The sequence below is a fragment of the Chamaea fasciata genome, unplaced genomic scaffold (assembly GCF_029207755.1).
Source record: "Chamaea fasciata isolate MVZ Bird 193981 ecotype frontalis unplaced genomic scaffold, bChaFas1.0.hap1 SCAF_16, whole genome shotgun sequence".
In the NCBI taxonomy this organism is placed as follows: domain Eukaryota; kingdom Metazoa; phylum Chordata; class Aves; order Passeriformes; family Sylviidae; genus Chamaea; species Chamaea fasciata.
In genome coordinates, this window is record NW_027094101.1 from 10,854,893 (window position 1) to 10,878,024 (window position 23,132).

Here is a 23,132-nt window from a genome sequence, read left to right on the forward strand (position 1 = left end):
TGAGAACTGTGCATGCAGCACTGAGCACACACTATCACAGAGGTTATGCTCAGAGTGCCTGTCACCAACACCCATTTGTCCCCTGGCTATTGGAGACAAATGCCCACTATGCCCTGGTGAAGTAATGTTCACAATGGAGTTCTAACAAGACCTTTTCTCTTCATACAGTGTACAAATTAACAGTCAGCAGCATTTGAAAAATAGCCCTAATCCCTGTTCACATGGGGAATTTGTTCCCAGTGTAAAGTGCCAGATTATGACAACAATATATACTTCAAGTGGGTGAAAATGAATGAATAACAACACCCTGACAGTGTTGCTATTCCTGAGTGCTTAGGAACTGGGTAAAACTGACAGTGCAAGATGAATATGGCACTGAGATGTTACTATGCATGGCTGGTCAGAATCCAGACTCACTTGCCATTACAGATGGGTTAATTCTAAAGGCTGAATTTGATTCTGAGCCATAGTTGCTCTCTGAGGAAACAGGGAAGGCTCAATCACATGAAGGACTGAATCACAGGTGATAGTCCCATTTATGAAGAAAGCATTGGATGATCCTAGAAACAAAGGATGTGAATTTGCCTGTTGCCTCTGTGTCCCCAAGAGCAGGCTGACTCCCCTGCCCACCCCCGGAGGATCCAGCCAAATGGAAGTGAACAACTTGCCTACAACTTCAATCAGGAAGGCAGGATTGTCCCCAGCTGGAGAGATCACCAACACACACCAGATATTCACTAGCCCATTTTCATAGCATAAGAATCACAAGGTGTTGGGGAAATTATTTGCTGTCAGGCTGACAGAGGAAGGCCAGTGTGACCCCAGGATCACATGTGGCTTTTTACCAAGAATCCTGTGGAGCCCAGATGTACTCAGGATTTCAACAGGCTTCAGAGACATTCCTGGAGCACAGAGCAGTGGTCAAACACAGACACTGCTCCAGGACTCTGATCATGATCTCAAGTACTCCTCACCTTGTCTGCTACAGGTTTTTCAGAAGCATCTGCTAATGGCTGTGGCCAAAGAGAGGCCCTGAGTCAGCCAGCTTCCCATGCCTCAAAGAGCTTTCTCTCAAATTGCTTTCGTGGTGGTGCTGAGGGTCCTTCCATGGCTTGTCATTGCCAGTACCCGACAGCAGCACTCCCCAAGCTCAACAGAGGATCCCCAGCAAGGAGTCCCTGTGTCTCAGTTACCTCTGCCATCCCCCTGCAGGGCTCTGGCATGTCCCCTACACCTGCAGCATCAGCTAGGCTCCATCAGCAGAGAAGATTTGGCCTGCAGCAGCAGGCAAGGGTCACTCATTCCCCAACACCTGACACAGCCACACCTTGTTCCCACTTCAGTTTAAATGCAATCAAAGGAAGATCTTCCCTCTCCTCAGAAGATACAGAGCATGTTCCTTGTACCTGTACCTCTTTCCAGGAGTAGAGACTTCATATGACAATAACCGTGCAGTACATTATCCTGGTGAAATCGTGATTGCTGTGATGTCAGGATGATCTCTGAGCCTCTTACCGCAGGCACTATCCTCACCAGGAGGAGCTGGTTCCTGTAATTACAAAGTGGAGTCATATTAGAGGAAAACTAATCAGCTTGCTAGATGCCAACAAATTAAATATTAATCTAACTATTGTGAACACAAAAATATTAATCTTCAGATATTTTCTGGCACAAGTGTCAAAATCAGAATGGAACTAAGGCTTTATTCATTTTCCATTATCAACTTAGATAAAAACACTCAGAAAAACGGGCAATGATGTGCAGAAACCACTCAGCACAGATAATTACAGAGTAAGGTTAGGCAGCTAATCACTTCTAGAGTATGCTTCAGATCAAGATAACTCTGGTTTGTTTCTTTGCCTTGTTAAATCAGGCAGGTTCTCAGCTTTGCCTAATGGGTATGGAGCTCCCAGAGTCAGCACCTTTAACTAACGATAGGGCTGTCTAGCAGGCATGCTCATCCCAGCCATCAATACAGGACTAGGAGATGGTGTCCCTGCATCAGGAGAGCAATAGTGGCAGCTGGGGCAGGCAGTGGGCAGGGCAGGGACAATGGGAGGTAGGTAGGGCAGAGCAGGGCATCTGTGGCAGCAGGGAGACACAGAGCCACAAGCAAGGACATGTTGAAGAAGGACGAGTGGCCGCAGTGCCAACAGTAGGACAGGCAGACCACCTGAGGGAAGATGTAGGCTGGCAGAATACGAGCTCCAGCCTACATTGCCCTCACAATTGAAAAGAATGGGCAAGAAGACCACCTCCTTTCTAATGCCTTTACTAAGATCAGCTCTAGGGGAAGCCTAAAGAGTTGAACTCGCCGCTGTTGCTCCCAAAGAACAACGCATGAGAGAAGCTGTTCAGCTTCGTTACAGGGGAGAGTAGGGCCTTCCATCCTCGCGAAAGTCCACGAGCTTTACCCGCCAGTTTGAACCTAGGCCCGGGTGCTGCGGGCAGCCAGGGCAGCAAGCAGGAAGGCGAGGTCCTGCTGGCTGTGGGATGAGTGCCACGGGTGCCATCGGTGCACCAGGGACAGCAAAAGGTGCACCAACCGAGCCACAACCGAGCCTCAGCTGCAGTCTGCGTAGTCTGCGCTCGCCAGTGCCTCACCTCTCCATGTATTTTATTCAGAATAGAAAAAATTCCCCTTTATATTTCAAGTCAGTAACCCTTACATTTTCAATTTACATGGGAGTTTTCCTTGGAACTAAGGCAGGAATTATTTTTACAACAGCATTCATGGATATTCTCTCTTCTCCTTAATTATAAACTTTGCTGTAGTAAAAAAGGGGTGTTTAGGAATTCCATCAATATCAACAAATCTTTCGCATTAAAGTACTGAACTAAAGATCTTCAAATGAAGAAGCAGCATTCATTTTGCTTTATTTAAAGGAATTAAAGGATAACTATAGTTCTATGGATGCTCTTATGCAGCTTCTTAAATTTGAAAACCTGCCAGAAATTGTGCCTAACTTACTAGTTGCTTTATTATACCAACCCTAAAAGTTAGGAGTGGAGTGAAATAAATTGGGAGCTTAAAGAGCCCACAGACCCTCCAGCAAGACACAGACCTTCCGAGATGGCAGCAGATCTGTTAGTTAACATGGTGCTCAGTGCACTGCTTGGAAATGACAGTGTCTCTTCCTGTCAAGAACTGTGCACCAGCTGAACCCTTTAGTGATGACACAGAGTGCAGCCTGGCAGGCTCTGCTCACAGCAGTGCTAGAGCTGCTTTGGAGACAAATGAAGAAATTCCATATTTACTTCCCTTAGCACGTTTTGTGTCCATCCTTTCTTTGGTCATAATGATGAGTCTGTATTTTGTGGAATGCTGAACTGCACTATTTCTCGTCTTTAAGATCCCCATCAGGGAGAATGCTATGGGGAAGTGCCAGCCATGGATTTTTCAGAGTGGTCCCCAAGATTTGCCTCACCATTGAAAATGCATCTCTCTAGAGATACACAAACTAAAGCAGTAGCTGTTCCTGGGGATTACATATCCCAAGGCACCTCCCCCAGCTATTTATAAATTACATTGCTAAACAGGGACTGCCAGAGTTTGTTCTTCCACCAGTGTTTTCTATCCTGATCCAGTCTGACCCTGGCAAACAGTAGCTTCCCTGAAAAGGTAGAGTCTGTACTGTTTTCTAAATAATCAGCAATCTTTTGTCCATCTTGATTTAAGAAAACCATGATCTTTGGGTGTATTCTGCTTAGGATCCCAAGGGCTTGGTACAAGATACTGACAGAAGACAGTGAATTATTCCACCTGGGCCTAAAAACAACTTGAGCTTTTGTTGATATAAACCAAAAATGACCATACTCTCATTCTGGGAGAAACTGCGGTATTAGAAAGCATAGGTTTGACAAGACAAGCTAAAACCTACACTCTTCAGATTCCAGTAGGTCTGTGCCATATTAATTATTTATCAACATGTTTTCTTAAAGTAGTGTCTTTGTGCCTTTAATTTTCAATTCCCTTAATGCTAGGAGGATCTCTACTGGCAACACATAAATTATTAACCGAGTTAAAACAATATTTGTTTTCCCCCAAATACATTTTTGAATGCTGTCCTCATACCAGTTAGGTTTTTCTTAAACTTTAATGAAGGTTTCTGATTTCCTCCAGACTCATGGCTGAGGCACAGGCTTGGCTGAGCTTTTGATTTGGCTGTGGGAGCACATGTGGCACCACATCCTCACACTGTTCATCCCAGTGGGGCTGGGGGAGTGATCAAGCAAAACAGCTGAGATGAGGCAGGAGAAACAGCAGCATGTCTGTAATTAGGAATTTCAGTAGCTGAGTTCAGAGGTTCTGTTTTTCTAGTGACTGTTCTGCATTTTTTTTATTTCAGCAGCTGTCCCTAGGCTCAGCAGAGAGAGCCCATGCTTCACTCTGCTTGGAATACTTTTCCCCTAACAAAGAAAAATACAGTGCAGTTCCTTTAATCTACAAGACAGCCATTTCAATTCAGCAAAAGGATACTTGAAACATCATGGGTTTAAGAATTTTATGCAATCTCAGCCACTTCTCTCTTTGCCAGGGAGCATATAAAAAATTAAAACCCCAAATATTGCTTCTTGCTCTTCTAGGCCCTAATTACAAATACATTTTCAAAAGGAGGAGTCAACTTAAGCCTAATATTGTGCAAAATCTCATACTTTCAGTACAGTCTTCACTTGATGTGGATTGGTAATTGGAGCTGTGGAATCAATTTTTCCCACACTTGAAACACTCAAATGAGTATGAAATGTGTTGCATTTGTTCCATGCACGTTTACAGTTCTGCACTTTGCTTGGAGTGGAATGATCATTCTGATGTATTTTTTATAACAGAGCAACATTTCCTCAGACTTTGATGTTTCATGTACAGAGCTATTATAACCATTTGCCATTTAGGTGCATGATCCATGGCTAATCTCCAAAGCTTTGATGCATGCAATAATTATTACTATTGATGCCATTGCACCATATTTAAAATATGAACATCTCATTTTAAGTCTACAGCTAACAAAAAAGAAAGGCAACCAGTCCACATCAACACTGGAAATTCCCTGTTGGTAAACATCTGTAAGATGACATTCCACAGGCTCCAGTGAGGCACTGACTGTGAGTGCAAGGGCTCTGAGAGCAGAAGGGTGATGCAATGCATGTGCTGGCCTCTTAACTGAGAACAGCTCTGGGAAATTGAGAACTATGGTCTCCAGATGACATATTCTGACAATCTGTTTTTGAAGTTTGACCCTGAACTCAGGCATATGGCATATTTCAGCAGCTCCTGCACCTGGGCCACTGAGTAATTTTATCTGTGCCCTGTGTCACTGGCATTCTGGAGACCAATATTTATTCAAACCACAGTTTCCAGACCTGACTAAGCAGAACACCTGGAAGTGCCTCAGAGCTCTCTCCTGCCTTTTTATGAAATCTGGATCTGAATAGATTGTTAATTTGGACATTGTCATGCATGTTTTCAATGAGGGCTGAAAATGTGTGTGTCTCTATTAACACTTTCAACTTACCTAAAATGTACCTTACAGGTCTCCAATTACACTGAAACAAACTGCATTAATGTATTTAGTTAATGGTCCATTTATGCTACTGGCAACTGTTTCTGGAAAGTCAAATTAACAACTCTAAACATCTGACTAATAGGAAAAACATTATGTTTTGATTGTACATGAATGTTAATGGTTAATAAATTTTCAAAGCTTCTGTATCAGAATGAAATCAATATTTCCTTTAATCGCCTTAGCATAATGCTGTAACTGTGAAAAAACTTACTAGAAAATAATGGCAGAAAATAGACCAATGTCTTCAGCCTAAAAAGTCATGTGGGTCTGAATGCACTGGAAATAGTCTGCCTGGAGCATATAGGACAAGATTAGTTTCATTCTGAAAGGTGGAAGGCTGAAACTGCTAAGCTCAGCCTGTGTCCAGGGATACCTGGGATCATCGTGGAGCACACTCTGGCTTACACAGCAGCTGACACCAAGCTAATGCTGTCACCCTGCCAATCCTTACAGACAGAGGTGTGCCACCAACAAAACTGTGGCTCCTGCAAGACAAGCTGAGCACAGGGACCAGCATGTCCAGCCAGGGTCTGCCCATGGGCTGCTGTGCAATGAGACCACCTTTCCACATTTCCATAAGAGGTGCTAATTATAGCTGCCTCTGCCTTGCTCAGGCTCCACTGGTTGGTCTAACTTGTTACATCTGAGTAAAAATTTCACTGACTTTTTTTACCTATGGACAGCGTTTTACATGGCAAGTTCAAGAGACGACACAAAGAGTGATGAGCTGAAAAAGAGAACAAGAAAATAAGGCCAGCAAGGGCAGATGCAGGGACTGGGGCTGAAGACCATACACATACACACTGTGTGAAACTGTCTATAGCAACAGAAGTTTATATCCCACTGGATGCATTTCTTCTGAATATCAGAGCAGAAAACAGCAGCTGATACCTACAGAGCAGAAAGGTAGAGCACGTGATAGGTATGCGGTCAGATCTTCATCACATTACTGCATCTGAGTGGTGCTTGTAAAACTGTCCCTGCACCATGCCTCCAGACAGACTCCTCCTCCTTTTTTTCCAGAGACCCAAAAACATCTCAGGGCTAGAACTGTTCACAACAGTTCTCCCCAAGCAGGCAAAGAATGAGACACCAGCACCCTTTTTGTCTACTCAGCCCTCTCTCCCTTCCTGTCTGGGATCTTTTTGGCCAACTAATTATTTAGAAGAGTGGACAACTTCAGCAATAAGAAGCAGTCCCAAATTCTCACAGCAAAGTGCCAGAGTTGCTTATCAACTGGATTCACAGAAGAAACACCTGTACAGTATATAAATTACCTGTCATGATCTTTTCTGGAAAATTCATTATTATAATAGTCTAATCATTGTGATATCCAGTGGCATTATTCCTGCTAATATTAATCCTTATTAGTTCTTCTGGTATTAATGTGCATGTCACAAGTATTTCCACATGATTTTCCAGGCTTCTTGTGTGCTTAAGGCCATCCTGGTTTCTGTTTCAAGGAAAAAGTTGTCCATTCATCACCTATAAGACAGTCAGGCACTGAAGTGCCCAGATTTGAACCTAAGGAATCCCTTCCATGGGTCTCCCAGTGTCTTTCTCTTAGTGAAAAACATGTATCATACCCCACCACTGTGCAAGTTCCTTGGTACAGGGGATCTGTGTTTTCATGTTATTTTGTACACATACCACAGAGCTGAGGCTGAGTTCAGCATCAGTGTTCAACAGGTAGTAACAACCTGTCCACAAAGCTGGAGTCACGCTGGAGTCCATCCAACATGCAGGGTCAGTTCTTCAAAGGGAGGGAGGCACTGGGGTTTCATGCACCTGTTTTTCTGTGTCTGCACTGTCCCCTGGGCAGCAGTGTGGGACTAGCCTGCGGGCAGGTCCCCAGTACCAGACACTGGTGTCAGTCGCAGCAGGCAGCACAGCCACCACCAACAGGCAAATTCTCCTGTAAGAACAAGAGTGGAGATCACTCTGCTCAGCCCAGGCATCTCATCACAGAGCCAAGGGTTTTACTACCAATTCCTTCAATGCTGTTTTACGTTTCACTAGCTCTGCCTTAAACATGGCTGGAATGTAAAGCAGAACTCTAGGCGAGGAACATCAGCTAACCCATGCTGCCCTCCTCAGGAGCCGAGCGCAGCCTGCACAGGGAATGATGGACTGCTTTGCATAAACAGGCACACCAAGAATCTTATTTTAGTAAAGCTAAAGAGCTTCTCAAAAGGAAGGGCCTTTTCTACAGCACTAAACATGCTTGTCTTCAGCTGAAGCTCAAAGAGAGAGAATAAGCCTTTCTTCGGGTCAAACACACACAGGAAACGCAAAGGGAGACAAAAGAGCTGGTGCTGCATTAGTGGCAGCAGCAACACGCACTGCATACACCTGGTGGAGCAAACAGCTGGATGGAGATTAAAGGTAGCAAAACCCATACTCCCTGCTGCACATTCTTATGCAGTGGACAGCACACAAACGGGGACTCCTCCATTGCACATGCCATACACCCACGCCACAGTGAGCTCTGCTACTGGATCACAGTCACAGACTCAAAACACTGGCACTGTCCTATTGCAACAGAGATCTTTATAGCTCAAAAAGCAAAACATCCAGAGACAAAGCAATTGGTTCACCCACTGACAAGAATATGTTTCCCAGAACCAAAAGGGGCTTGCCCAGTCATAAACTCCTGAAGGGGAAAAGGAGCGAGTATCAAACAACAGGGAGATAACAATCAAAATAAAAACATCAATGAATCACCTGAAGTGGAAACAAGGAGGATTTTACCATTACAGCAGTATGGGGAAAAACAGAAAGTCATTGAGAGAATTCAGCACAAGGCTGTGTTTGAAAGATGCAACTCCATCTGGGAAGGTCATGGTCTGGCATGTGCCACAAAGGACTGCCAGGAATGCTGTCACAGTAAAGGGCCTTTAGCTTCTTCTAATGGCATGAGAGGGGAAAGCTAGAGCAACCACATACAAAGGAGCTATCTGGAGGCAAGCTGTGGCACATGTCAAAGATTATGTTTATAGTCCGATGATGTTTAATTCTTTTGCTCTCATCTCCCACCCAGGGGCATCTTTGCATTTTGCATTTATCACCAAAGTCTATTCTCATTCCAGTCCACAGAGGCTGATGAACAATGTTTCCTTATTTTTCATTTCAGAGGATGATTACTTATGGTGAAGCCATTCGTCCCTAACAGAGATGTAAGATGTAGTTCCCTAGGAATTCAGAGGTTATTTAAAGTTCTTTTCTGATATCCGATTTGCCTGTTATTTATTTTGGGAGTTATTTCTGCAGGAATCTTGCAGTCGAGAGGCACCTTGACTTGTTACCAGCACTGGCCCTAAAGGTGGCCAGAAGTTGGGACAGGCAGGCAGACAGCAACATTCTAGATTAAAGTATTAATTACAACAGAGAATCCAACGTTAAAGAAAGCAAAAGTAGCAAAGTCAAGGGAGGAAAAGGAAATATAAACCAGAAAAAATACAGTGGTCTTTAGGATAATCAGAGCACAGGAACTGGAGTGTACTCTTGAGCAAGCACTTCCCAGACAGACACCACTCACTTCAGAGTAGCTTTAGGTAAGGACATAATCCTGTTACATGTTTTGTTGCTTCTCTAGGAACTCCTAACATGTTATTTACTCTTATGACTCAGTGCTATGCCAGCTTTTCCATGGAAGTATTTATTACCATCCCAGGTCTCATTTATTACTTAACAATCATCTCTGTACTTTTGACTGTCTACACAAAATTAGGATTATTCTCCCTTCTGCTCATCACTTCCTAGTTCTCTACACTGTATTACATCAAGTCAGTCACTCATAGCACAGGACAGCTGGGAGAGGTGCCCCACTAGTAAAATGGTCAGAGGTGGTGAGGAAAGATAAGCACTCACATCCCACTTATGTGATGATATTGCTCCTTTGAGGGCACAGGAAAACTCCCGGGTTCCAGGGCGCCAGCCTAAACCTCTGCCATTGGCAGTGGGCCCTTCATACATGCCTTCTGACATCCCTACCACAGGGACTCCTACCACCAGGTTCAAGCCCAGGTGTTCAGTTCCACACTGAGAACAGCCACACTGGTGCAGCAGACAGGAGAGTGAAAGCATGTGTGACTTGGGAGCCATTTGTCACAGAGTTTGTTTAGTTTCTCTTAGTGAAGAAAACAGCAGAACATAGGATTCATAATTTTAAATTCTATATAGTGACAAACTAGCAAGTGCATTTAACAACCAAAATACATTTCACAGCCAGTAATGGATACTGTAAAGTGTAAGCTGGTACTTGGATTATCAAAGGCAGAGTCTATCAATTTTTGGTTTTGTATTAAAGTTGCTTTTTCCATCTGTTGAAAGTGGCTCTTGGTGATTTCACAGGACATTACACTTAATGTGTCTCATTTGCTGCACCCAAAGGAATTTCATTCTGCTACATTAAGAAATACCTTGGTACACTGGCTAAGCTTTTAACTTTCTAGAACACACTGTTCCATATCTGTCTCCATCCCAGCAGTTACTTTCTTTAAGTGTCTAATTTATACACACACATATACGTACAAGATAAAGTGTAATTCATGTCATATTGGCTTTGTCACAATGAGGATTCTGTCTCTGTCCCTTTGTGACCTCTGTGATCACCAGCCCAGCTTCTGCCACATGTGTCCAGAAGGGACATGCCTGATCTCTGAAGCACACTTGGATCTGTAGCTTTTGCTTTGCTCTGCACTACACACAGGTGGAGAAATGGGAAACTACACTAAAACTCCGTTTGCTGGAGATGTCCCACAAATGTACACTGCACACACAGACAGTTTTGCCTTCATTCTTGTGAGAATATTTTTTTTTTCATTTTACAGCAATATACGTTCCAGTTGGGTGTTCCCATGCCAAGGCACGGCTGCCTCTTAGCAGAGAATCACCCCAGACTTAAGACCACAAATACCATCTACTACAAGTGCCGTCACAAAACCCACTTCCAGATGCATATTCTATTCTTCCCTAAAAGCCTTGGCAACCCCAGAATTCCACACAATATCTTGGAATGAGTCAGGAGGAGGCAGCAGAGCAGCATATCCACCATCCACCCTCATGGGAAAAAGCAAAACCCATCTCTAGTCCAAAGAGAGCACAGACAAGAGCCCCTGATTGCTGCTGGGCGAACATGCAGCCACAAGAGAGTGCAACCTCTGATTTCCTGACAAAATTCAAGGAGGAGCACCAAGCTACACAGAACAGAGGGATGCTGGGCATTGCAGGCAAAAATGAGACATATGAACCTGATGGGTTTCTTTCCTGCGTTTTCTTACAGACTCCAATATTGCTATAGTGACGCACAACACCAGAGAATATAATTGCTGTAGTGATTACTTACAGCCATTACATTAAGCTTTAAAATGCTCCTTTCAAATTGAACAATGTTTTTTCAAAGTCAACAGCTGGTTCACAGCTTGAAAGCAACAGTTAAGATAAATTAAATAAAAAGGGTAATAAAATCACAGACTAAATTTAATTTTTGAAGCACATGCAAACTCCAACAAAGACTTTAAAATATCATTCAAAAACATCCACAGAAACAAAAGGCAATACAATCAACAATTGTGGTGTGCTCATTAATAAGAATGTGGTGTAGGAGCACAGATAAATGTGTATGCTTAGAGCAGAAAACAAATTCATGCAGCTTTTATAGCCCTAGTCCAGGGGATAAATCAAACACAAGTTTCAAATGTTTATATATATGTATATATATTCTTCCTCTTAAGGTACATAAACATATATAAAGTGTGGCTAATGAAAATGACATGTCCCAGCCCTTAGCATAAAAAGGGGATCTAGTGTGGGCTCAAGATCAGTACAATGCCAGGAGCCTACGTCAGCTCTTGAAATGCACTACTGGAATGACAGGTAAGCCTTACATTTCCAGAGTGTACAACATAGCTAAATGCCAAGAGACTTTTCTCTGGCCTGGCCCTCTGTTTGCAATTGGGAGAACAATGTTCACAGTTTCAATGGCCTCTGCCTCGCTAGCAATGAAGTGCCAAAGCTACCTTCAGATAAACCAGAAAAACACAAAGGGCCCATGCCGTCACTTCCTTCCACACTCCTGTCAGGAAGGCTTTCTACCTGCAGCAGTGTTCCAAACAGGCTGACCACAAGCCAGCTCTGTGTCTCAGACCTTCAGGCTGCCAATCAGCTATTCAGCAGTTGACATCCTATGGCACTTGAATAAGAAAATGATAAAATAATCAGGAATATATATTCTACCTTCATCATCACAATGGGGTTTTTTGCCTTATGAGAAAGGCTGTTTCTCATTAATGCTCTTTAGCAATAAGAAACATCCCAATTTAGTTTTCTTTGCACCTGCAGCTATAAAGATTGTTCTAAAGGTTTGTCCTTGTGGCAGTGCATCTGCTCCGTTTCCTCTTGGGCTGCACTATGATCCAAGAAACGCTGACTAGGCTTCGGCCTTGACAAACAGCACCTGCGCCAAGCTCCTCTTGAGCTTATCAGAAACAGTGTCTGTCTGTTCCAGGAAGTGGTGCTGTCTAATGAGCTCCTGTTTTCAATGAACAGCCCTGAAAACTTATTTTTCTTGCCTGAATAACAACCCGAGTGGAACAACATTTTTGTTATCGAAATTTCAAAGAAAGTTACCAATGCAAATTGAAGCCAGGATGAAAAATTACTATGACTGAAGCCCATTCTCTTGCGACCCTATAAACAGTGCTCCTGAGTGAGACCCTTTGAACTCTGCTGGACTGCAGCAGGCTGCAACCAGCAACCTCCTTTTGAGTGGGGCCACTCAGAGCCAGTGAATTCTTGTTTGCTATACTCAAACAACCTCTGCTGGATGACAAGACAGATCCTGGGCCGATGCCCCCACTCCTTGAGGCTCAATCCTTTGTCTGTTGAGAAGACGCAAAGGCATCCAGTGTGAATCCTTCACTGAATTTGAGGGGAATTTTTCACAGGTATATACCTTGTACATAGTGTTTAGGTCTCTGCATGCCAATGTGAATATGCTATATGAAATGTACTCTAAATGTTGCTCCCTTAAATTCTTAAGAAGTTTAGATTTGTAAGTAAATTAGGCCTGGTAGTTACTGTTGCACTATAGTAAATTCTATATGAATCTTTTGTTAAAATGTTTAACTTCAGCTACCAGTTAAGTGTTGTTAAATTTAAGAGCTGTTAAACCTTTGGGCCTGAACTGTTGGTCAAGCCCCAGCTCAGTTTAGCAGAGAGGTCTATTCTGAACCTTGTGACTCAGCAGGAGGGTCTTCCTTATTCCTTTTTATCCTTATTATTTTCTACCCTTACCCTTTTTCCCTCTCTACCACCCAGCCTTCACACAGGTAATTTCGGAGTTGATTCTGGTTTTAGATTGATTGATTTTAGACTTTAGTTTCCTATTTCTAATTCTTGAGAACTTAGTAGAGTTAACTTTGCCAACAAACTTTTTCATGCTTACACTTTTATATTAAACGTGCTTTTGCTAATACCTTTGCTGGTGATTGTTTAAGCAACCTTAAAACACTCCTTCATGACAGTTGTAAAGATTTTATGTTTAAATGTTGAAGGAGCTGTCTGAACATATTTGCAAATATGAAGGGGATTCAAGTTGATATAAGGAAAAAGAATTTTAAAATAGTCCAACTTACATAATTTCCATCCAGCAAAGGTAACTAAGGCTACATGTGTAATCAATACTGACTGTCTCAGTTGCATCTCAGCACTGACACATATGTCCCAGATGGATGTTACATAATGATTTTGTAAAATAAGTATTTTCCAGTGAATTCTGAAAGTAGAACTGGGTGTGCTGATATAGCTTGCTCCAGAAAGAACACTGTGTGTCCTATACCCAAAGCAATGAGAGGCATTCCAAAGTGCCATGCAAAATGTCACCTTATCGCGCTTAAAGTTATTTCATCTAGTAATATCAGGGAAATTACAACAATATGTTGTTCTACATGAAAGTACATGACAGCACTATTTGTGAGACCTGGCAGCTGCCACTCTCGGCCAAGCAGATGGCAGCGATAAAAACACAGTTCAGGGAACAGGTTGATAAAGATATATCCGACATTACACTGTCGCTGCACAATTACACTCAACTCCAAGATACCATCAAAATACATGGCTGTGTTATTCTCAGCCAGGAAGACCTTGCTCATCTGAGGAAAATTATGTTTAATAATTAATTCTGTACATATTTTAATCAGAATCATTCATCTCCTGCTCAGAAGAACAGAAAAAGCAACTCAGAAAGACACACAAAATCTTCAAAGTCTTATGTGTTTAGTTTTGTTCTTGCAGAAGAGGAAACAATCATTTCCTGTAAAAGAAAATAAGAGCCAACTATGGCTTTCATGGCAGTCAATAAAGTTATATTCCCATTTAAGTGCCAGAGGGCATCTTAGGTTCCATTTTCACCCTTTTTTTTGCATGGGTGGGCAGGCGCAGGGGCGATGAGTTAAATGAGCATACTGTGTATATTACGCATGGAAGGTACCAGTCAAGCACTCCTGGAAGCAAAAACAGCCTAAGCACTGGTGGTGGGGCAGCAGCAGTACTAGCCTGTCCCCACTTCATCCCTGTTCCTGGATGCTGTCAATACTGACAGGCACTGACCTGCTGCAATGGCCAGTGAAGACACATGCCCAAGCATTCCAAAAGTCCTGGAAATGAGAGAAAAGATCACCTTCCCTGGTAGAGAATTACAGAATGGTTCAGGTTGGAAGGGACCTCAGTTAGGTCACCCAGTCCAACCTCCCTGCCCAAGCAGGGTCATCGCAGAGCACATGGCACAGGATCGTTTCCAGATCATTCTGGAATATCTCCAGTGAGGCACTTTCCACACCATCTCCAGGCAAACTGCTCAGTGCATCTCACTCACACAGTGAAGAAGTTCTTCCTCATGGTCAGGTGAAACTTCCAATACATCAGTTTCTGCCTGTTGCCTCTTTTCCTATTGCTGGGCATCACTGAGAAGAGCCTTCTATCTCTATCTTCTTGCCATCCTCCCCTTAAGGAGGGTGTAAATTCTAAAGGGCCAAGCTGCCAAAAGAGACATGGCATTCCTGAGGAGCTCAGCAGGAGCCTGGAGTCCTGAGAAAGAAAATCTTCAGTGCTACCTGTTGTGCCCTGAAAGGAGTTTGTAGCCAGGTGGGGGTTGGAGTCTTCTTCCAGGCAACCAGTGACAGGACAAGAGGACACAGTCTTAAGTTGCACTAGGGGAGTTTTGGGCTGGACATTATGAAGAAACTCTTCACAGAAGGAGTGATTGGGCATTGGAATGGGCTGCCCAGGGAGGTGGTGGAGTTACCATCCCTGGAGGTGTTTAAGAAAAGTCTGGACGTGGCACTCAGTGCCATGGTCTGGGTGACAAGGCAGTGTTAGGTCATAGGTTGGACTTGATGATCTCAAAGGTCTTTTCCAACCTAGTTGGTTCTGTGATTCAAGACTATTGATGCTGTACCAGAATTCAAACTATTGGACCAAAACTGACTAGAAATAACCATCCTCCAGTGTATGCTCACAGAGGAAAATTGAGCCTCAAAAACACTCAAAAATTAAAATTACCTGAAGTGAAACTGATAAAGCTCATCATGGCCTCAATGCCTCACCGCTGTACTGGAGATTACTTGTTTAGACCTTGGTGTTATTTGAAATTCCAGAAAGAAAATCCTAATCTTCAAAGTGAAACTTGTGAAAATATTACTCATATTTAAACTACAAAAACTCTTATTTAATGAGATTTGTATTAACCAACTTAAATGCAAATAAATGTTAATGTAAATAGTTATAAAAAGTGGACAGTCCAAAGACACAAGACTAACAACACTTGCTAGCATCCTAAATTGCAAATAATCAACACAAGGTCTAACAAGAATATCCTTGCTGCTTAAATACTTTCTCCTACAGCAGCATATATTAACATTTAGCAGTTAAGGAGAAAATACTGAATGAAGGTGCTAAAATCACCCTGTCACAGGAGGAATTCAAGGTGCCAAGAGAAAGGCAGCCAGAAGACAGGCAATAGACAGGCCAGCATGATAAGCAATGCACAAGTCTGAAGTGTGAGAAGTGTGAGAGCAGAAGCGATCATTTCAAGGAGACAGCTGGGGAGCAGGGGGAGAGCTACCACCAGCAGCAACAGAAGGATTCAAATCAACTTTTTTTTCCTTTTTGGAAAGCAGTATTGACTGAGCATGGAACAAAGAAGAGTGAGTGTCTCAGTACAGAAAATGATCATTTGAACTTTTTGTTAAAAGGATTTGTCTCAAATCTGAAGATTTCAACTCTAACTAGGAGCTAAAAATTGCTCATTTCTTCTTACGGTGGTTTAGAGTTTGGTTCACCATCTTAAAGCATCCCTCAGTTGCTGAATTCTAAGTAAAATATTGTTTTGCCTTTGCAGTCAAGTATTAAGTCCTGAGAACATTCAGGGCACATTATCAAAGCAAGTTGGGGCTCAGAGATGCCGTGCCCAGGGCGTAAGAAAGAAGACTTTCGTGCATATCCCCTGCAGAAAGCACGTCCTGTGTGCAGATTTACAGCAGGCAGCCGAGCCAGCGGGAGGACACGGGCTCAGAGCCGCGCTGGGCTCCGCTCCAGTTCCTCGAGCGCACGGGCCAGGCACAGACGTTTCTTTGCAGCACAAAAGGTCGGCTGGGAAGAGCTCATCTCCCCTTCCCCCGGCACGCACCGCCTGCGCTCCGCTGTCCCGCCACCGGGACTGAGGATCCACAGCGCAGGCAGCCACCTCCCCACGCGGGCCCTGCGTGAACGGCCGGAGAAGACACCATGACCTTCACCGCGTCTGTGTGCTCCCCTTTACTGCGAAAGCAGCGCCGACGAGAGCAGCCCAATTCCAGCCGACCCGCTGGTCAAGCGCACAGCTAAGAACGCCGAGACCGATTTCGCCGGTACGAGAGAAGCCCCGCCTCCGGCACGGACCGCCCGGCCGGCCCCCGGCCCCCGCCCCGCCCCGGCCCCGCCCTGGCCCCGCCCCGGCCCCGCCTCAGCCCCGGCCCCGCCCCGGCCCCGCCCCTCACCTCCCGCGCGTCCGGCCCGGCCCGACAGCGCCGCCTCGCGGTCGTCAGGGCAGCCGCGGCCATGGCGGCGCCCGGCAGCGCGGAGGGCGCCAGCGACAGCCCCGCGCTGTGGGACGAGGTGCGGGCGCTGCTGCCCCGCGCCGAGGAAGGGCTGACCTTGGCGCTGAGCGGCGAGGTGGAGGACTGCGTCCTGCCGCTGCTGCGGCGGGCCCGCGCGCTTCTCTACGGCGCAGCGGGCCGGCCCGGGGCCACAGCGGCAGCGGGGCTGGAGCGCCTCAGCGACGTCCTGCGCGACTACTCCTGGGAGAAGCTGAACGCGGGGCCTTGGAGAGAGATCGGCAAGGGCTGGCGCCAGGTCTACGCCTACGGCTGCCTCTTCGGGGCGCTGGCCGAGGTGGCCGCGGGCCGCCCGCTCGCGCGCGCCGTGCGGCTCTGCGACCTGGGGCTGCTGATGGGCGCCGCCGTCCTGGACAACGTCCTGGCGCGCCTGGTGCGGGCGCTGCAGCCGCACCTGCCCCGCGCCCCGGCGGCGCCGGCACCCCGCGAACCGCCCCGGAGCCCCGGCCTGCCCGGCGCGGCCCCTGAGGGGGAGCGCCCGTGCCTGAGGGGCCGGCTGCAGCCGCCCCCCGCGCTGCGGCCCGAGGAGGCGATTCCGCACCTTCGCTGTCCTTCGCTGGAGCACTTCAGAGACAACTACCTCGTTCCCCAGCGGCCCGTGGTCCTGGAGGGCGTCATGGACCACTGGCCGTGTATGAAGAAGTGGAGGTGAGAAGTTCCTTCCCTGTCCAAGTAAAGGCACGATCGTTCCCTGTGTTGGATATCTTGCTGCTCGATGGAGCAGCAGAGACCATCACAGTGGTTGGATACCGTGGGCAGTGCATTTTGCTAGCAGCGCTGTTCTGCTGCTCTGCAGAAGATGCTTCATAGATGAGGGAAGCTTTTCATAGCATTCAGAGCATCACACGACAGGTGCTGGACTGTCTCGGGGCACAGGTGACCCTTTGACCAGCCTCTGGCTCTTCATGGGTTAAGGCCGCCCTCTGCCCAATGGCAACACCTGGGAACCCACCAGAAGTGCACATTGCAAAGTGCCAGTGAGCTGCTCACAGCTCAGTGGATCTGCGTCACGCACATATCAGTAGTTTTTACCCCTTGGAGCTTGCTGATAATTAGCGCAATGGAAAGTGAATTTCGGAGCCATGAGTAAGCATGGTTGACTTTTTCATTCAGAAGTCTAAGCACTGATGTTTGCTCAGTGTTGTGTTTGACTGTTGAGTTTCAGACACCACTGTGCAGGAGCGAGTAACAGCATTGTGCTGCCTGGTTAGTGCACACAGTGGTGCCCACACATCCAATACTGAGCATCACATATTTGTGAGGTGAAGGTCGTGATTCCCTAGAAAAGGGGAAAACCCGCTCATGCTTAGTTTGAGTAACTGCTGGAGTTCAACAACCAAAGGTAAAATTAAGTGGCTACACTTGTTATGTCAGAGGGATTTTATTCATTTTTGAGGGAAGGTACTGCACTGGTTAACTTCAGACACTTAAAAAGATTAACTTCTCTGTTTAATTAATACTGTTGTCCATGGAGAGATGTATTTCATTCATCAAACTAATCCCTCTGGCTACAATTGGAATGGCTGTTATTGGCACCTGCATAGACACTGACAGAGAATTGATCTAATATTACTGAGTAAAAGATACAACATTTTATCAAATGTGGCAGCAGGCAGCAAAAAGACTGGCCATCCTTTGCCAAGAGACAGTAACAGCTTAAATCTTCTTAGTTTGGAAGGAAACAACCAAGGCAAACAGGCTTTTAAGCCAGAACAATACAGACAGTTGGGGGGTCATGTGCACACAAACCTGCCTGCTGATTTCCTTGTTGCTTGCATTCTTTTCTTCTGCCTTTTTCTTCCGATTGATTTGGTTTAGTCAGGAGAAACTCAGGGCAGTAGAATTTTATTACCCAACAAGACTGATTTGGATTGATTGCCTTACATTCAAAATTAGTGAGAGCAGTATAGGAGGTAATGGAACTTTCTTTATTTCAGTGTGGACTATTTCTGTCAAGTCGCAGGGTGCCGCACCGTCCCCGTGGAGTTGGGCGCTCGGTACACGGATGAGGAATGGTCTCAGCAGCTCATGACTGTCAGTGACTTCATCAGCCAGTATATCATGGATGGGGTAGGTCTGTTACACTTGTTTGTTCCATCTCCAAACACAGCACGGTGCTGGTACAGACAACAGTTCTGCTTAGAACAAATCTACTCTTAGGTGGTATCAAGGGAGGGGGTGTGCTGTAAGCATAGCTCTGAATTAAAAGGTTTGACATATTTTCAAGACCTGAAGCTAGGAATAATTATTGCAACAATAGATTTGATTTTTACCTATAATCAAATGTACAGTAGCTGGAATTTGATGAATACATACACACATACATACACACATATGCAGCAAAAACCTGACTGGTGGAATCTAAGAATAAGGGATCTTCAGCCAGCAGTGTTGTTTTTCTTTCTTATTAAACTGCTTAGTGAGTTTTAGGATCAGATCCAAATTTACATGCTGTCAGGCAGAAAAACACAAAGTTGATGGACATCTGGAATGTCCTTTTGCTTTCACAGGTGAGGATCTCAAGCCCCTATTTCTGTTTCCTGGCCTTCTGGCAGGAAGGACCATGTGCCATAGCTGTGGTGCACCCTGGAATAGACTATGGAAGTAGTTCTAGGGCATAAAGGAGAACTGGTCTGTGGCCAGCAGGGTCTGACTAGAAAGATGCAGTGCATTGTCAGCTGTCAAGACCCCATAGGGAGTCCCAGCTTCCTTCAGTAACTCAAGCTGGATGATTTATTGATTGTGGAGACACACCTACACTTTCACAATTTCAATGGAGCTGTAAGTTGCTATTTCTGAAGACCCCTTATACTGTTGGAATAATTATAGTACTCTGAATAGGACACTGGAAATGGATGTTACCTATAAGTTAATTCTACCCACCTGTAAGTAAACTAACTCACTTACCTGTATCTTACTGTGGTTTTTTTCTTGTTCTGCTGTCATTTCAGAACAGTGTAGGATACCTTGCCCAGCACCAGCTTTTTGATCAGGTAAAACTGAGTGAATGTTTTTATCTTCCTACAGTCATGTATTCCTTTTGTAGCACAAGTTGTCTCTAAGGATGTTGACTGTATTAGACTGAAGGACATATGGAGAATTCACAGACATTCTTAAGTTTCCATTCCCATAATTTGAAGGAACAGAGGGAGAGGTTTGTTTCATTTGGCTGCAAGACATGGAAACAAAACCCTTTTGAGATGAAGACATTCAATCCTAGTGCTGTTTCAGTACTATGTAGCATATACTTAGGGGGATATCACCTGGAAAGCCCATTTCATAAGTCAGGGAAGAGATTTGGACACGAAAGTCTTCAACATTGATATGTTTACTATAATCTGAAATGTCATTCCAGTTTACCAGGGCTTAGGTTGGTGGGAGACATAAGAAAAGCAAAGATAGTATAGAAGAGATCAGCTGCTCCTTTTCCATGAAGAGCAAACATTCTTGTGGGGGTGTCTGATTTCTGCAAAAGCAAAGGGTCTCTGAAGAATGAGGAAATTCCTTTATTTCTCCCACTTCTTCCAACAGTCTGCTCAGTAGAATAGAAAATTCGAGAACATTTCCTGCAGATTCCTAACAGGTCAGCTACTTTTCTCCTACCCTTGCCAGACCAGCCAATCATTTGGGGGTTTTTGTGTCCAGCCTTGCTTATCTATTCTATGAATTACGTATTTTGACAAGTCAGCACTTACCCTTTTTAATGTTTCTTTCTCTATGGAAATAGATCCCAGAACTGAAAGAAGACATCAGTATCCCTGACTACTGCTGCTTGGGGGAAGGGGAAGAAGATGACATCACCATTAATGCTTGGTTTGGTCCAGGAGGCACAATCTCACCTCTTCATCAGGATCCCCAGCAAAATTTTTTAGCTCAGGTATGTACTCTTGTCACTCTACACATGCCATTAATGCATGCATTAGAGAAAACGTTTATGGTGTTAGAGACAAGGGGAGCAGATGACTTGAGGAACAATCCAAGGATAGAGAACATGCAGATACTATTTTGCTATTTTATTGCATTTGTCACTACTGCAACTTAATACTGAATGTAATCTTGTAGACCACAAGTGTTGCTCAATGAGACTATTACTTAGCCTTGTTTTACAGATGATAGATAGAAATCACAAGAAGCAGCTTTTCTAAGGTCACATGGAATTTGTAACAGAGTTGGGAAAGATCTGGATCTTGTCACATTGTACTAAGGAGTTTTCTTTTTCTGGTGTTGTGGTTTGAGCCGAGCCAATCCCCAAGCAGCCACCTTCTCATCCCTCAACCAGCAGGATGAGGGAGAGAATGGGGAGAGTAAAAGCTAGAAAACTCGTGGATTGAGGTTTAATAAGCAAAAAAACATGCATGTCCAAAGCAAAACAAAGAATTACTTGACTGCTTCCCATAAGCAGGCAGATGTTCAGTCATTCCCAGGAGAGCAGAGCCTGTCATGCTTAACAATTACAGGGGAAGACAAACACCATCACTCCAAACATTGCCCCTTTCTTCTTCTTCCCCCATATATTGAGCATGATGTCATATAGTCTGGAATATCCTTTGGTCAGTCTGTTTGGGTCACCTGTCCTGGTTGTGTCTCCTTCCAGTCTCCCAGGCACCCCTAACTTCCTTGCCACAGCCTCCTTATTCTCAGTTCTTATTTCCAGATATGTAGAGCCCAAATAATGATGTATAAATTGGGTGCTCTAAACTTTGAATTGAAAGCAATCTGATTAAAGGCATTTCCTTCCCAAAGCTATTTCAAATTTTTATCTGCTCCAAGGGAAGATGTACTTGAATTCCAATAGCCTGATTTAACTTTTTATTATAGCAGTGTCTATTACTAACAAAGATAATTAAGTTTCTTGTAATCAGGTATATTTTAAATGTTAAATGCCAGCTATGGCCCACAGCTTCCAGTAATGTGCCAATGGAAAACATTTCTTTTATTATATACAGGTATTTGGAAGAAAGTATATCCGTCTCTATTCACCACAAGATTCAGAAAACCTGTACCCCCATGAAAGCCAAATTCTTCACAACACTAGTCAGGTAAATAGTTGCCTGAAATTTTAATATCAATAATGTTATCTTATCAAATCATATTTGAGTAAAGACATTCTTATGATGATTGGTTTTTTATAGGTTGACGTGGAAGATCCAGACTTGGTCAAGTTTCCAAATTTCACAAAGGCTGCATTTCAGTCCTGCATTCTGATGCCTGGACAGATTCTGTTTATTCCAGTTAAATATTGGCATTATGTGCGATCGCTTGAGCTCAGCTTCTCTGTTAGTTTCTGGTGGTCCTAGCTCTGAAATGTACTCAGCAGCACTGAAATGGAAATTAAAAATCAGGGAAGTAGCATCTCTCTCTCAGGAGAGGTTAGAGATGGAGCAAAACCAAAAACTAACAAACTCTTGCTAAAGCATGGAGAAGTAGTCACAATGGGTAAGTGGAAAGAGGATGTTTCCAGTAAATTGTTCTTACTGCAACACCTGATCTTTATCTTTTGGGCCTCCCAATTCTCCTGTCCATGAGGGGAGAGGTAGGGGGAGGAGGGAGTGAGCAACATCTCATGGTTTGCAATGTTTTGGTGGGAACACTAATTTGGGGAGTACCAGTCCTAAACCACAAGATCTTGTTAAAGCCTAGAACATAACTGAAGTTAATCCATAGTTTCATTGCAGTTAGATAACCTGAAGTTTAATTATACTTTGATTAACCATCACCTGAACTGCTGCTACAGCTATTCTGCAGTGTCACACATCTCTACCAAGGAGAAGAATGCTGCCATTTCGGTGTGGTGTCTGGCAATTGCCAGTCCTTGGCTCCTTTCTAAGTCACTCTTAAAGGAAAAAGCATCAGTACTTAAAACTGGAGGCAGAAGTGCCAGGATTAAAACCCTAAAGAATTTCAATATGATAATTTTTTCAGCATTTTGCAGACATAAGCTAACATTGCCCCAAGTCCAGTCCTACTGCTTCCCAATCCTTCTGTGGCAATCCTCCTTACAGAGCACAGCTGCTCGTGACCTGGCTTCATATCAAAAGACAAATTCTTCTGCACCTAAAGAAGTGACAAAACACAACCACAGTGCCAACTAGAAGTGTTCCAACTCCAGCCCTAGGTCAGAGACTCAGCCAGCTGCCTTGCACATACTGCACTGATTTTTCACCTGCTTGAGGTGCTACAGCAGGTGTCATTTCTGTTGCACAACTGGATTTGCACTTGCTGAGAAAGGCTTCTTTCAAGAGTTCAGCTGTGTATACCAGCTTGCAGGGCCGACTAAAATATTTGCATGTTTCATCCCCAAACATGCACTGAGAGTCCCAACCCAAGAATATGGAGAATTACAAACACCAAACAGCCTCCAAGAAAGCTGTGCAGGCATTATTGAGAACAGGAACATCAATGATAGTTTTATTGT

The 23,132-nt window shown here is 44.4% G+C and overlaps 1 protein-coding gene across 3 annotated transcripts; it reads left to right on the forward strand.

The window, feature by feature from the left end:
* The first annotated feature begins 16,661 nt into the window (after positions 1-16,661).
* On the forward strand, positions 16,662-22,880 carry KDM8 (lysine demethylase 8). 3 transcript variants are annotated; one of them, XM_066198519.1, is made up of 6 exons: positions 16,662-17,365; positions 18,655-18,795; positions 19,674-19,710; positions 20,445-20,594; positions 21,664-21,756; positions 21,850-22,880. In XM_066198519.1, exons 1-6 carry the CDS (start codon positions 16,662-16,664, stop codon positions 22,012-22,014), a joined length of 1,290 nt encoding a protein of 429 aa, XP_066054616.1. In that variant the 3' UTR covers positions 22,015-22,880. The 3 variants fall into 3 exon arrangements, with proteins under 3 accessions (XP_066054616.1, XP_066054617.1, XP_066054615.1); XM_066198520.1 differs by having other exon boundaries at positions 18,655-18,791; positions 19,679-19,710; XM_066198518.1 differs by having other exon boundaries at positions 18,655-18,787; positions 19,669-19,710.
* The last annotated feature ends 252 nt before the right edge of the window (positions 22,881-23,132 follow it).

What these genes read in the sequence shown, in the direction of transcription:
- KDM8 (XM_066198519.1), top strand. Translation starts at nt 16,662, where the DNA reads ATGGCGGCGCCCGGCAGCGCGGAGGGCGCCAGCGACAGCCCCGCGCTG. An exon ending in CCGTGTATGAAGAAGTGGAG is followed by an intron (nt 17,366 to 18,654) that starts GTGAGAAGTTCC and finishes TCTTTATTTCAG; the next exon opens with TGTGGACTATTTCTGTCAAG. An exon ending in ATCATGGATGGGGTAGGTCT is followed by an intron (nt 18,796 to 19,673) that starts GTTACACTTGTT and finishes ATTTCAGAACAG; the next exon opens with TGTAGGATACCTTGCCCAGC.